The sequence below is a fragment of the Periplaneta americana genome, chromosome 7 (genome assembly GCF_040183065.1).
Source record: "Periplaneta americana isolate PAMFEO1 chromosome 7, P.americana_PAMFEO1_priV1, whole genome shotgun sequence".
NCBI lineage: Eukaryota > Metazoa > Arthropoda > Insecta > Blattodea > Blattidae > Periplaneta > Periplaneta americana.
Window position 1 is genome coordinate 6875058 of NC_091123.1, and position 14482 is coordinate 6889539.

The 14482-nt window shown below is 36.3% G+C and overlaps 1 protein-coding gene across 3 annotated transcripts in view; it reads right to left on the bottom strand.

Moving 5' to 3' along the window:
• LOC138702845 (uncharacterized) overlaps positions 1 to 14482 on the bottom strand; it is a 277446-nt gene that overhangs the window by 30953 nt on the left and 232011 nt on the right. For all 3 annotated transcript variants that reach the window (XM_069830191.1, XM_069830190.1, XM_069830188.1), the window contains exons 3-7: positions 12279 to 12361; positions 11605 to 11852; positions 9505 to 10289; positions 4167 to 4435; positions 1945 to 2067 (exon numbers count right to left, since the gene is read on the bottom strand). In XM_069830191.1, the coding sequence (XP_069686292.1) occupies positions 1945 to 2067; positions 4167 to 4435; positions 9505 to 10289; positions 11605 to 11852; positions 12279 to 12361 (1508 nt within the window). The remainder of the gene's footprint in view (positions 1 to 1944; positions 2068 to 4166; positions 4436 to 9504; positions 10290 to 11604; positions 11853 to 12278; positions 12362 to 14482) is intronic.

Here is a 14482-nt window from a genome sequence, read left to right on the forward strand (position 1 = left end):
ACAAAAAATGTACAACTATACGTTTCATTTATTCAAAAAGTGCTAGGAGTGAATTATGAACATGTGTAGTTGCATATTTCTTGTGTTGTTGCCCACTGTAATAGAAAAATTTCTGGACAGTGATGAAGCAAACTTCGTTTGTTCTGCACGTCTGGCATGCACTTCACACTTCCAAATTTCCATGTGCGAGGGTCACTCAAAAAAGCATGGCCACCGTCTCCAGTTCCTTTTCTATTAAAAAAGGGAAATCAATAAAATATCCTATGTTAAAAATCAACTGTAAGTAAAACAGGGGAGGAAATAAATTCAGTTGCAAACTAATATACAAAAAACAAAAATCTTCCAACTGAATTCAAGCTGGTGATAGAGGAAAATATATAAATAGCTACCAATACTCAAAAAGGCAAACAAAAGAAACTCTTGGATATCAGAACATAGCCAGTTGTTTATCAAAGGGGAAAAAAATGAAGTGTGGTAAAGCAATACATGCACAGACAAACTAGAATTAAGAATTACAGCCAGAGTGTCCTTGTATTACAAAAATTCTGTTCTTATTGCGAAAAGTACAACCCACATTGAATGTCATCCATTTCAATTCACATAAATTGTGACCTAACTTCCTTTATATTGCAAAGGAATCGACATTTAAAGGAAGATTCGAAAGACTGATGGGGTATGTGAAATGAAAAATAAAAACAATGAAGAGAAAATGATAAGGAGGAAGAATTTTATTTTTCTTCGTTGTTGGTAACTCTATAGCATATATTAGATGCTTTATGGTTATGCTAACAGATGGAGTTACTTGTCAACAATGTGACGTTGAAATGTGTGTTCAGGTTACTGCCCAGCGACAGTCCTGATGCATTGAAGGCAGATTTATAATTGTCCCTTAAGCTGAACATGTTAAAATGATGGTGGCGGTGATGATAGTGCTGCTATTGGTGATGATGATAATGATGATAATTGAAACGCGATGACAATGAAATGATGACATATGTAACCCTCACCTTTGTCCCAGAAAAAAATTAATTTATCATTATAATGAGGTTAAGATACGATTTTTTTTTTTCGAATAAACTGTACATGGGAAACTACTAAAATTCTGTGGCCGGGAGGAAAAAGGTCTTAAGTAAAAATTTTATACTTTTCAGGAGAGCAGTAGAAAGATTGAAATTGGTGTTAATTATAGAGTTTTTCTTTAATTAAGAGGTTTTTCCTGGATATTATTTGTATATACTTCTTCTAAACTAGGTAATGTTGCTCATTTAACAATTTTCTTGATTATTTCCAAAATTAGCCGCACTTAAGCCCTTTTAAGACTAGAAGCCAAACTGAGTAGAAGGGACTATTAAACATAAGACCTTTTTCATGTCAAAATAAATGAGAAATGTAAATTATTAGGAATGCAAAATGGGTCTTAAACAATTATAGGACTGTTTACCCTGGTGCTTAAAGTTTTAAAAGGAAAGGGCATCAGTATGTGATAAAATGGCTAAAATACAAGTTAGACCTTTTTAATAGGGAAGCATGGAAAGTAAACATGTGATGTTTGTAAGGAATAAAGTATTAAATATACTTAAGTCCTTTATTCTGTGTGTGCTCGATTCAAAAAGTACTTAGGACATTTGGTAACGCTCTATAAATCCAGTCAGGACTCTTATTTGACTTTAACCGTTTTACCAGATTGTAGAGAATTGTTTCTGCTTTCAGAATATATAAAAATCTCATTTCCACAAAAAATTGACCTGTTTCCTCCCGGCCACAGATTTATATTCTTCGGTACTTTTCACACCAAAGAATGTAATAGCTTATCCTACACAAGGGGACTACAGGAGTATTACAACATCCCAACTGCAATAACAAGCCACTGCACACTACAACCTGTCATGAGAATGTTGCTTATCCTGCTTTGCAATTCCTCGCAGGACTATTATTAGCTCTTACCTAAGCAAGTCTTCCCATTTGCTGAAAGCCTGTAACCAGAGGGACAAGTGCACTGGAATGAGCCGGGCTTGTTGTGGCAAGAGACTTCACAGCCTCCATTCAAGTTCGAACATTCATCAATATCTGTAAAAAATCAAGTAAAATTCTAGAAGAATAAAGACCAGTAATGGAGAAACAAACAGTAATACATTTTTACAAAATAAAACAACTTATTAAAAATAGGGTAGATCTTTAGCTGCACGGGTAAAGTGTTGGCTTTTCATGTTGGAGACCCAGGTTCAAATTATAGTAAATTCGAGTTGAATTTGCAGTAGACAAAGACGTTGCTGGAAGCAGGGGCAGTTATTCAGGTGAAGTAGGTGAAGTGCCACGTCACCTATTTACATGTAAAACACAATTTTATCTCTTATTAATAATTAATTCTAGTTATTACCGGTCTTTCTCTTCTGTAGGGGCGTGAGCATTTATAACTATAATGTCGCACCATCTACCCTTAAGTACTAAATATGATAACCTGTCACTGATAAATTCGACCTTTTTTACTGCTGATTTTATTCTTTTATGAACAAAGAATCCTGTTCCTAATTGGTGATTATTGTTTCCTTCCCCATAATACAACAAGTAATCTCCTATTTGTGATTTGCCATTCCCATCTAACCTAACCTCTTGTACTCCTACAAAGTCTATTCTATATCTAGCTAGTTCTTTTGCTACTAATGTTACCCCTCCTGTTCTATAAAGACTAGTTACGTTCCAAGTGCCAAATCTCAAATCCTTATTCCTTTGCTGTGGTCGTGCCAGAGAATCAGTCCTATTCCGAGGCTTATTATAGGGATACGTAACAAGCTGTTTTTTTACGGTGATGGGTTGTTAGCCCTTCGCCCAACCCCCAAGCTGGAGGACTCTCACTCTGAGAGAGGAACATAGGTTCAGGGTGTTTAAGAATAAGGTGCTAAGGAAAATATTTGAGGCTAAGCGGGATGAAGTTACAGGAGAATGGAGAAAGTTACACAACACAGAACTGCACGCATTGTATTCTTCACCTGACATAATTAGGAACATTAAATCCAGACATTTGAGATGGGCAGGGCATGTAGCACGTATGGGCGAATCCAGAAATGCATATAGAGTGTTAGTTGGGAGACCGGAGGGAAAAAGACCTTTAGGGAGGCCGAGACGTAGATGGGAGGATAATATTAAAATGGATTTGAGGGAGGTGGGCTATGATGATAGAGACTAGATTAATCTTGCACAGGATAGGGACCGCTGGCGGGCTTATGTGAGGGCGGCAATGAACCTTCGGGTTCCTTAAAAGCCATTTGTAAGTAAGTAAGTATTACCGGTACCGTATTTCTAAAATTAAAAAAAAAAGTTTTCTTTTCAGTCGTTATGAATAGCGTTTAGTTGTATAAATAGTACCTGTAATCGTCCACTGAATAGAATAATGTCAACTGTTATGAGTGCCGAGCGGTGTCTATTGGAACTTACAATATTGTAGAGGTGAAATTATTTGGGCTCCCATTCTCATACAGCACTTGGTTTCCATGGTAACGTGATGTCACGCACTAAAGAAAGATTGTATGAGTGAAGTGCATTTCTGAGTCTTTCAGTTACGGAGAAGTGTCAGACTTCTTGTAGCTGGAGTAACCAGTTTGCAGATCTAACGGTACTAATAATAGAGAAGGGTTAAAGCTGGTCTCCAAGCCCGGGGACTATTATTTAAGGGCTGTGAAAATTTACAGTACAGTATGTACTACTTGACACGAGAATAGTATCCTTATTCCTTGTGTCCAAGCAGCCACCCCTGCAACGGTAAATTAGCTGGCTCTATGTTATTTTATCAGGAATACACCCCACATAGCTTTGCATAGAGATAGTCTCCACCCTCAGTTAAATTCAGACATTTTATGAAAACATTATCGACAGGTTTGTGGCTTTAAAAGACAGGAAGACTGACTTGGTATGCAAGAAATTGGGTGAGTCCTGAAATAAATGAATGTTCCTGTTTGCATGTGTTCTAGAACCAGTAAAATTGTACTTAGTTTACGAATTGTAGGCCTACTCATTATATTGGTAAAACTGTCCATGCATTTGTTTATGTGAACAGCACTTCACCTATTTTTTTACGAAGAGCCGCTACTGGCTGGAGGAAGATTTTCTCGACACGAAGTTGATGAAAAGCGAAAATAATAACTGAGTTGAATACTGAGTGGTTAGTGTACCGTGACACGTGGTGCCTTGGAGTCTGAACCCCCGGAAGCAGGAACATACTGGTTTGTTCTCCACCATGCTGCACAGCTGATCACAGCCTCCACGGTTGCCTCCACAGCTTGCGTTCACAGCCAGCTCCTTCAAGCTACCCTTGACGAGGGGCAGGCAATGGGGAGGTTCCCCTAGCCACTGACGCTTGCTGCACACCAGCCGAGGGGCTTCTGCAGGCATCAGCTTGTAGTCCTGCAGACACTCGTACTCGGCTTCGAGAAACTTTCCCCTGTATAATACACATAATATTGAGTTCAGACTGTGTAACTTGTTTTGAAGATCTGACATCTTTAAAGACTATATAGCTGTCCCAAACTTCAGAGCCGAGCTATATTATTAGACAAGATTTTTTTATTTCAATAAATTTTTTTACGTAAATATTTTTAAATAATTGATTAAATGGCGATCTTACTCGTGTTAATTATGTAAGCATGTAAGAGGGAAGTATCATATGATATTCTTATTGAATTTGGCATTCCCAACAAACTAGTTCGATTAATTAAAATGTGTTTTAGTGAAACATACGGCAGAGTCCGTATAGCCCAGTTTCTATCTGATGCTTTTCCAATTCACTGCAGGCTAAAGCAGGGAGATGCACTATCACCTTTACTTTTTAACTTCGCTCTAGAATATGCCATTAGGAAAGTTCAGGATAACAGAGAGGGTTTGGAATTGAACGGGTTACATCAGCTGCTTGTCTATGCGGATGACGTGAATATGTTAGCAGAAAATCCACAAACGATTAGGGAAAACGCGGATATTCTAGTTGAAGCAAGTAAAGCGATAGGGTTGGAAGTAAATCCCGAAAAGACTAAGTATATGATTATGTCTCGTGACCAGAATATTGTACGAAATGGAAATATAAAAATTGGAGATTTATCCTTTGAAGAGGTGGAAAAATTCAAATATCTTGGAGCAACAGTAACAAATATAAATGACACTCTGGAGGAAATTAAACACAGAATAAATATGGGAAATGCCTGTTATTATTCGGTTGAGAAGCTTTTGTCATCTAGTCTTCTGTCAAAAAATCTGAAAATCAGAATTTATAAAACAGGTATATTACTGATTATTCTGTATGGCTGTGAAACTTGGACTCTCACTTTGACAGAAGAACAGAGATTAAGGGTGTCTGAGAATAAGGTTGTTAGGAAAATATTTGGGGCTAAGAGGGATGAAGTTACAGGAGAATGGAGAAAGTTACACAATGCAGAGCTGCACGCATTGCATCCTTCACCTGACATAATTAGGAACATTGAATCCAGGCGTTTGCGATGGGCAGGGCATGTAGCACGTATGGGCGAATCCAGAAATGCATATAGAGTGTTAGTTGGGAGGCCAGAGGGGAAAAGACCTTTGGGCAGGCCGAGACGTAGATGGGAGGATAATATTAAAATGGATTTGAGGGAGGTGTGATATGATGGTAGAGACTGGATTAATCTTGCTCAGGATAGGGACCAATGGCGGGCTTATGTGAGGGCGGCAATGAACCTCCGGGTTCTTTAAAAGCCAGTAAGTAAATGGCGATCTTACTCGTGTTAATTATGTAAGCATGTGCGGCTCACAGCTGTTTCGGTGCTACTTGACACCATCCTCAGAGCCTACTAGATCTCGGCGCTATCTCAACTTCGCTGCATGTTGTGTGGGTGCGTTCGTGTGATCAAGAGTTCAGTCAAACAGTGTGTGTGTTCTGAAATTGATCTGTGTGTTGAGAATTTGATCAGGGTGTGTTTTAGTGTGTCTGTATATTTCATATTGTTCTAGTGTGTTCAGTTTTTGGTTTTTGGGTTGTATGTGTAGGATTTCCATGTCTGTATTTATGTTATTGTATGTGTGGTTGGCACCCACACAACAGGCAGCGAAGTTTAAATGGCGCCGAGACACAGAAGGCTCTGAGGATGGTGTCAAGTAGCACCGAAACAGCTGTAAGCCGCACATGGTTACATAATTAACACGAGTAAGATCGCCATTTAATCAATTATTTACGTTCAAGTGTTAAAAATAGTGTATAGTTAAACTTGGGGAAAAAAGAGGAGTTATTTTTGGTTGAGGAAACCTATATATAACACAGAAATATTCCTATAAATATAAAATAATAATAATAATAATAATAATAATAATAATAATAATAATAATAATAATAATAATAATACCATTTACTGAAGAGAATACTCATTAAAACTTAAAACAAACGACATATAAACTCGAAAACATAACTGTGCATCAAATATTTAAGGCATGAGTCACAGCTTCAGTTCCTTATGAGATGATGATGACTTGCTTGCTATATTTAAGAGAATATGTTTGGTATGCAATCATTATCACGAGAATTAATAATTAACTCTTGTTGTATTCATGACTCAATAAGGAATCTAGCAAAGCATTTCCGCCAAATGGGCAAGTTAATTACTGTTAATTATCTGATATGTTAATCAAGGAATGTGACAAAAAAATATACTGTCCAATGTGTTACATAAACAGAGGGCACTGTGTATGTAGGCAAGTCAGAATTAGCTGCCAATTAAGCTGATTGCCAATACAAAACAAAAGAAGGCAATATGAATGATTCTCTCTTGTTCAGCCAGAAGAAATAGAAATTGTTTTATGTTCCCTGCCATAAACAGTTGAAAAGAAATCCATATTTCTCGAATTTGTCTTTCGTTTCCTCTGAGTATTGCCAGTTTATTCGCATTCAGCACCTACAATAATAATTACTATCAACAGGCATCGGTATTATATATTTCTTCCATTAGAAATTCAGTACCGGTATTAAAAACTTTTACTAAAATTTACCATTTTAATGGATAATACTTAAGCCTATCAGTTTAATAGTTTATCAAAGGGGCAAGGAAAAATTTGTCACAAATTTAAAACATGAGTGACAACTGTCATATTATAAAATTATAACTCTATAAGAAAAAAATTTGTAACTGTTAAATCGGGTGAACACGAAGGCCATGGAATATCACCAGTTAGGAAGATGATGCACCCAAGGAAGATCCTATGCAAAGTCTGCAAATTTATTTGAAACAGATTCTGTTTTCTTTTACAGGAGGGCAGTTTTGAAGTTTATTCTTTCAGGAAAAATTAGGGACACATTAGAAGGAATATTTTCTTTATTAATATCAGTGTTAGCTACTAATGGGAGTAGACATACCATATTTTGCAATAACACAAGGAAAAAACATTTAGATAACAAAATATTTTTTGCTGAAATAGTACATATATCAGCTTCTGCCATAACACCACAGATTTACAGTTTTATTTCACGCTTTAAGTACCACCCAGCAGCGGTTTATGTACCACTGATGGTACGCATACCATAGGTTGAGAGCCACTGCCTTAAATTAAAAAAAAAAAATTAAATGTTTACTTTTGTGTCAATGAGTGCATTTGATTCATTCCATAAAGTTTTACTATACTTTAAAAATATTTTACTAAAAATATCCCACTTAACTTACTACAAGGCGTGTTCTTAAAGTAAGTTCCAAAAGGGTGTAGTAAGTAAACGGGAAGACATTTACAAACCATTTTTGTTGCATTGTATTCCCCACACTTCAATCACTTCTCAACATAATCTCCACCATTATTGAGGCATTTATCGAGTCGTGGCACAAGTCTTTCTATCCCCTCATTGTAGAATTGCGATGCGAACCACTCCCGCACTGCTGTTTTCACTTCATCGTCGCCATCAAAACGTTGACCACCGAGGAACTTCTTGAGGTGCAGGAAGAGATGAAAGTCACTCGGAGCCAAATCCGGGCTGTAGGGGGGGATGATCAATTTGTTCCCAGCCAAATTCCGAGATGAGATTTTGGGTGTCACGAGCTGTGTATGGCCATCTCCTGACCATTCCATCACTAATGGCATCATCACCGTACACCTCACAAAGTTGACGATGAATGTCAGCTGGTTTGATGTTTCTTGCATTCAAGAAATGGATAACAGACCGCATCTCACAGTCAGCGGGGTGCTCGATCACTTTAAACATTTCAACTGATCACAACTAACCACACACACGGACTGAAGCTCTGAAACTGCATGCACAGCTTGCCTGAGGACTGAAGAAGAAAACACGCATGCGCAAAATAACGATTGCAGCGATGCGACAGCTATAATTGAAAACGGAACTTACTTTAAGAACACGCCTCGTATAAGTTCAAAGGACACTGGAGTGTCAGAACAGGAATAACCAAGTTCAGTAGGGCACAATGGGTAACTGGCTTGTACCATCATGTTATTGTTGTTTCTGATGATGACATACTTTACAGGGACATAAAATTACTCCCCAAATTACAGTGGCGTAGTATGAAATTTTGAGCAGGGGAAGCTAACTCAAGTTGTCTTTCATGCAATATGAGAAAATGTATTACAAAAATACAGTCTTAAAATAAATAGTAGTCAATGTCAAGTCAGCAGTCGAAGATTGGTTGGAACCTCGTAAGTAACACCAATAAGGCATGACCTCAAATGATACGTAGTAAAATATGATTTCACGGTTTACACATATCTCTTAACAAATAGACACGCATACGTATAGCATTAGCTCACTCCCTGTCATACTTAGAGAAATCACAATATTAGTATCATTACGTAAGTATGCGTCTGTCTTTTGGTTGTGTCCTTCATTGACAGCAAGGGAGTCGATCATTTGTTTTTTAAATCACACTTTTGTTCGTAAGTCAGTCTTGATAATACAATTGTCCCTAAAAAATTCAAGTAAATTAATGTCAGGAATTGTTATTTCACTCATTATTTATTATATCAGCCACAATGCACACTAACACTTCAACTGAACACAACTGACGAAAAGGGATAACTCGGAAACTACTTATTTTAAATTTTAAAGCTAGCTTTTTGCGAGCCTTGCGACTAGGGTAGTTTAGTTAGAAAGGGATGGAAAATCTGCGGGGTGGATTACACAGAAGAAACCAGTCTGCTTGGAAGCTGGTGTGTGCAGGCTTCTTGTTTACTGCTGCATCACAAATCATCCTGAGCTGCCGCATCACAATATTTAACGAGTAAATATAAATTCTATTAAAATTAATAAATAATTTTGTTCATAAACTGCAGGTTTATTATGAAATTATTATTAACTGGGGAAGCCAAGCTTCTTAGCTTACATTGACGCTACGCCACTGCCAAATTATAACATTTTCACGATTAAAAACTGAACTCAAGCGCACAGAAGGAAATCTGTTAGTATACACTCTGAATTCCTCTATTTACCGGTACATATTCCCTTCAAAATTTAACATAAAAGTAGTCAGTCAGCTTAAGAGAATAGAGAGAACTTACCTCATGTACTTGATTTCAGCATTTTCCACAGACGGTGCTGGTAGAAATGTGCCACTAAGACACGACAGATCACCTTCTTTGCTGAGTTCTGTAGTGTTGCTAACTTTGTGTAACTCTTTCGATAAACTTGTTGTATTGTAGCTCTTCGTAACGTTATTCACCTCCATGCCAGCATTCTTTTCTGTCACATCCCACTGCTTACTTCTCTCTGTAGTAAAGGCTGATTCAGTATTGTTCTCTGACGTAACAGATTCTTGTTTTTGGTTGTTTTCAGAAGATTTCTTTGCAGAAGGATCAGTCTTAGCTTGAAAAACAGACATTCCAGAAAGTAAGTTATTGTTCTTAGTTGTCATTTCAATGTCTGGTTTCAATAAATCATTTTTTTCAGATGTGTGTAATGAAGGGAATAGTTTTGCAGAAAATTCTCCGTTAATTTCGTTCTTCACAGCCTCCAAACTGCTGCTGTCCTCCACCTTACCCCCATGAGCGCCCTTCTTGTACCTCCCAGATATCTCGTCCACACTGTTCTCGCTAGAGGATGGCATCGACGGGGTGAGGTGCGTGTTGTTCACGTTCTCTTTAGACGTGAATTTTGATCGACCACTTGAAGCCTTGTCCACATCAGGGAGAAAATTATTTGATCTCTCTTCCTCCATCTCTTTCTTCCTTTCTTGAGCTTGCTTCATTATTTCGTCTCTATGTTTCTTCTTCTTCTCTTTCCTCCTCTTCTTTTCTTTTCTAACTTTCTCATCCTTTGATTTTGGTTTGTCTTTCTTCTTTATTGTCTGCAAAATAAAAGTACTGATTACATTCAGTTATAGAACTGCAGTATGTACAGGGAAGGTGTGATGAATAGTGCTGAATTTAAGGGGTTAGGTACAGCTTACAGCAGTAAAATGTTTGGAAATATTCAACATTGTACATTAATGAAAAATAGTATGTATAAAACACTGTCCTTCTACTACATGAATTAAATGTGAAGCACAGGAACGCCACTTCATAATTTCAATTAAGAAACATGCCAAACGAATTATCTTTGCACCAAAAAGCGGATGCTCCCTGGACCAAAAATACACAAATTCAATCTTCTAACACGATTTTTTTGTTTGAATACTTTCGTTTTATAGTTTATATCAGCTATTTTAAAAAAGGTAATAAGTGGCGTTCCTGTAATTCACAATTACCCTACATGAAAAAAAAAATATTTTTACGATAAAAAGAATGTTTTTTTTTTTTTCAAAATTCAAAATGGTGGCAGTTGACTGTGCAGTGATTAAGCATTACACTCATAACTCATAAACTTGTTAACTTTTTCATGTTCTCTCTCTTTTATTTTATTGCTGAAACTCATATTTACAATATCATGCTCTTTCAACTACATTCCTTAATAAATAATTTTTTTTATTTCGTGTTAAAAGAAAATACTGATATTTGACCATTTTTAAATGAATTTATTTTTTATCAGACAATCTATCAAAGGTAGAGAACTGATTTTGCATCATACTGTAGATATGACATGCATAAATACACACAAAAAATTTCATCACAGAATGTTGGAAAATTATCTATATGCTGGCGAAACTATACGACTAAATGAAGGAATCTTTAAAGATGATGATGTGTATAAAATTTCGTTATTTCCCAATAAAGACAACCGAGGAAAAAATGACATACATTACTTATTGAACCGCTCACGTAATAATAATAATAATAATAATAATAATAATAATAATAATAATAATAATAATAATAATAATAATTTATTTATTTTTATTTATTTATTTATTTATTTCGAATATTAATGTGCAAAACAACAGCACAAAGCCAATTACAGTTTAGCACAAAATAAAAGCCAAAAAAAAAAAAAACAGAACAAATGATTATGAGAATGAATGACTGAAAATAATAATAATAATAATAATAATAATAATAATAATAATAATAATAATAATAATAATAATAATGGATACACGAAACAAAATATTTTTGCTAACATTATTATTTATGGGTATATAGTAGACTTACTCAAGTTAATTTCAGAACTCGATTTGTTTCTATTTATAAAGAACTAAACACCTATCAGTCCGTGAGGGCACTTACTTCGTCCGGTAATCCTAGCAATGTTCTGTCTCTCTCCTTCTTCATCTTGTTTCGCAGCTTCCGTCTTTCTGCTTTCGTCAGCCAGACGCCAGGTACATTGTTGTCGGGATCCCACGACTCAGGCGCAGAACTGTTGTCTCTCATATTGTTCCAAGCAACGCTCTCATCTTCGTTATTCAACTTTTCTTTTTTCTTTTTCTTCTTGCGTAATTTTTTTCCTCTCTGCTTCCTATTGTCATTACCTGGAACTGTAAAACAGGTCAACTACGGGTATATAAAAATAAAATTAAAAGATATGGAAGAAGTATTTCTGCGACACAAAATAACTAGGAAAACGCATTCATATAGAATTTAACAGTATGATCTGTCATTCTGGCGCCTCTACAATATAAGTTGATATTAGTTTCATTAAAATATAGAGGCCCCCATTGTGCACAAATACCTAAATAGTTAAATCAGACCTGAACCACAGTCTAGAATATACAGTCACGAAGCTTGAGTTGTGAGGGTACTAGGAACAATAGACTGTGCAGGTACTATTTCGCATTGTCTGTGATGAGGCGATAGTAGCGATCCTAGTGGTTAGCAACTATCTATGGATGCATATTTACTACGTATTGAGCTTCGTGACTGTATATACTAGACTGTACCTGAACTTTGTTATGTATACTTGCCATCCGCATTCCGACCAGAATCGTTATTTTTGTGAACGGGTACCGTTGAAGAGACAGCTGGAGCATCTGTTACGAGATCCCAGCTGTAACACATAAATAAATATAACATAATATAATATGATAAAAGATATGATATGATATGATATGATATGATATGATATGATATGATATGATATGATATGATATGATATGATATGATACGATACGATACGATACGATACGATATGATATGATATGATATGATGATATTAATTTTTTTATTATTTATTCATTTGTTGTTGAACATAACAGGCAAAGCCCAATTACAATGCTCACGACTAACAAATTAATTTATAAAACATAAACAAGGAAAAGGAAACACACACTTATTAAAAACTGAAACAAAATAGAAATAAGAGAAAGAAAAAAAAAGATAAATTGAAATAAGTTGTGAAAGTAGCTTCAAATTAACTAACAACAATATTCTGTAAAATATGATAACAAATAATTCTGTATCTAGACAAATTCATATTGAAAATATCAACATTCAGATGATGATGTAATTTATTGTATAACTGTAACATTTGGAAAACTGGGGAATTTTTGTGGGATTCAGTATTTGTCCTTGGTATGTAAAATAAATTTCGAAATTTCATTTTAAGCTTAGGTGCATATAATGTTATATAATAAAATAAACCAACACAGTCCAACTTATTGTTAATAATTTTATAAAGAAAGTTTATGTGAAGTTTATATGATATATGATACGATACGATATGATATAGGAGGCAAAGGCAAATTGAGACACCACGGTCTCTGATCGGGTCAAAAACTCTGATAGAACTGATATTTAACCCTTGCGATGAATTTCAGTGAAGTTCGGAAGGTCTAATTAGTCAAATCCACTCTCCTCACCTCCATGTTGGAGCCCTCTGGGATCTTTTAAGATGCGAAAGAGAAAGTGATGTGCGGAAAGCAACGGGAAGCTATCTCATTTATCTTTCCCAAGAAAAACTGCAAACATGGTATGATGAGTCTTTTCACGCTAAAATATTCCGGACGTAAACTATCCCCTATCTATTTGAAAGACTTAGTATGAAGAACTGTTTTCAGAACATGGGAGGAGTGATAGTAGGAGGAAAAAGAATAAAGTGCATAATATTTGCTGATGATATGTCCTACGCAGTCCCGCACTGTGGCGTCGTGGTCTAAGGCATCTTGCCTAGGACTCGCGTTACGGAATACGCGCTGGTACGAGTCCTCATGAGGGAAGAAATTGTCTCATGAAATTTCGGCCAGTGTATGGGTCCGGTGCCCACCTAGCATCGTGATGCACTTTGGGAGCTACGATAGGTAGCGAAATCCGGTTACGAATGGCAGCTATAACGGCTGGGGGGATCATCGTGCTAACCACAAGATACCTACATTCTGGTTGGATGATCGTCCACCTCTGCTTCGGCATGTGGGCGTGAGGCCAGCAGCCGGCTGGTCGGTCTAGGCCCTTCACGGGCTGTAGCACCACGGATTATTATTATTATTATTATTATTATTATTATTATTATTATTATTATTATTATTATTATTATTATCATTATTATTATGTCCTTAGCAGAAAAGGAGATGATACTGACAAATATGCTACTGGAGTTAAATGACAGCTGTGAGCAGTATGGGATGAAGATAAATGCAAACAAGACGAAGACCATGGTCATAGGAAGAAAACTAAAGAAAGTAAACTTGCGAGATCTAAATCAGGTAGTAGAGCACATGGACAGCTTCAAATACTTGGTTGGGGTTTACTATAAGTGTCTGCTGCTGTCAGGAAGTCAAAAAGAGGACAGCAATGACCAAAGAAGCCTTTAATAGAAAAAGGAGCATCTTCTGCGAACCTCTGTAAAAATAACTAAGGAAGAGACTAATGAAGTGCTTTGTGAGGAGTGTGGCATTGTATTAGGCAGAAACATAGACATTACGATTAAGTGAAGAGAAGCGACTAAAAGCATTTGAAATGTGGACATGTAGAAGAATGGAGCGTGTGAAATGGACAGATAGAATAAGAAATGAAACTGTGTTGGAAAGAGTGGGTGAAGAAAGAATATTGCTGAAACTGATCAGGAAGAGAAAAAGGAATTGGGTGAGTCACTGGCTGAGAAGAAACTGAAGGATACACTGGAAGGAATGGTAAATGGAAGAAGAGTTCGGGGCAGAAGAAGATACCAGATGAT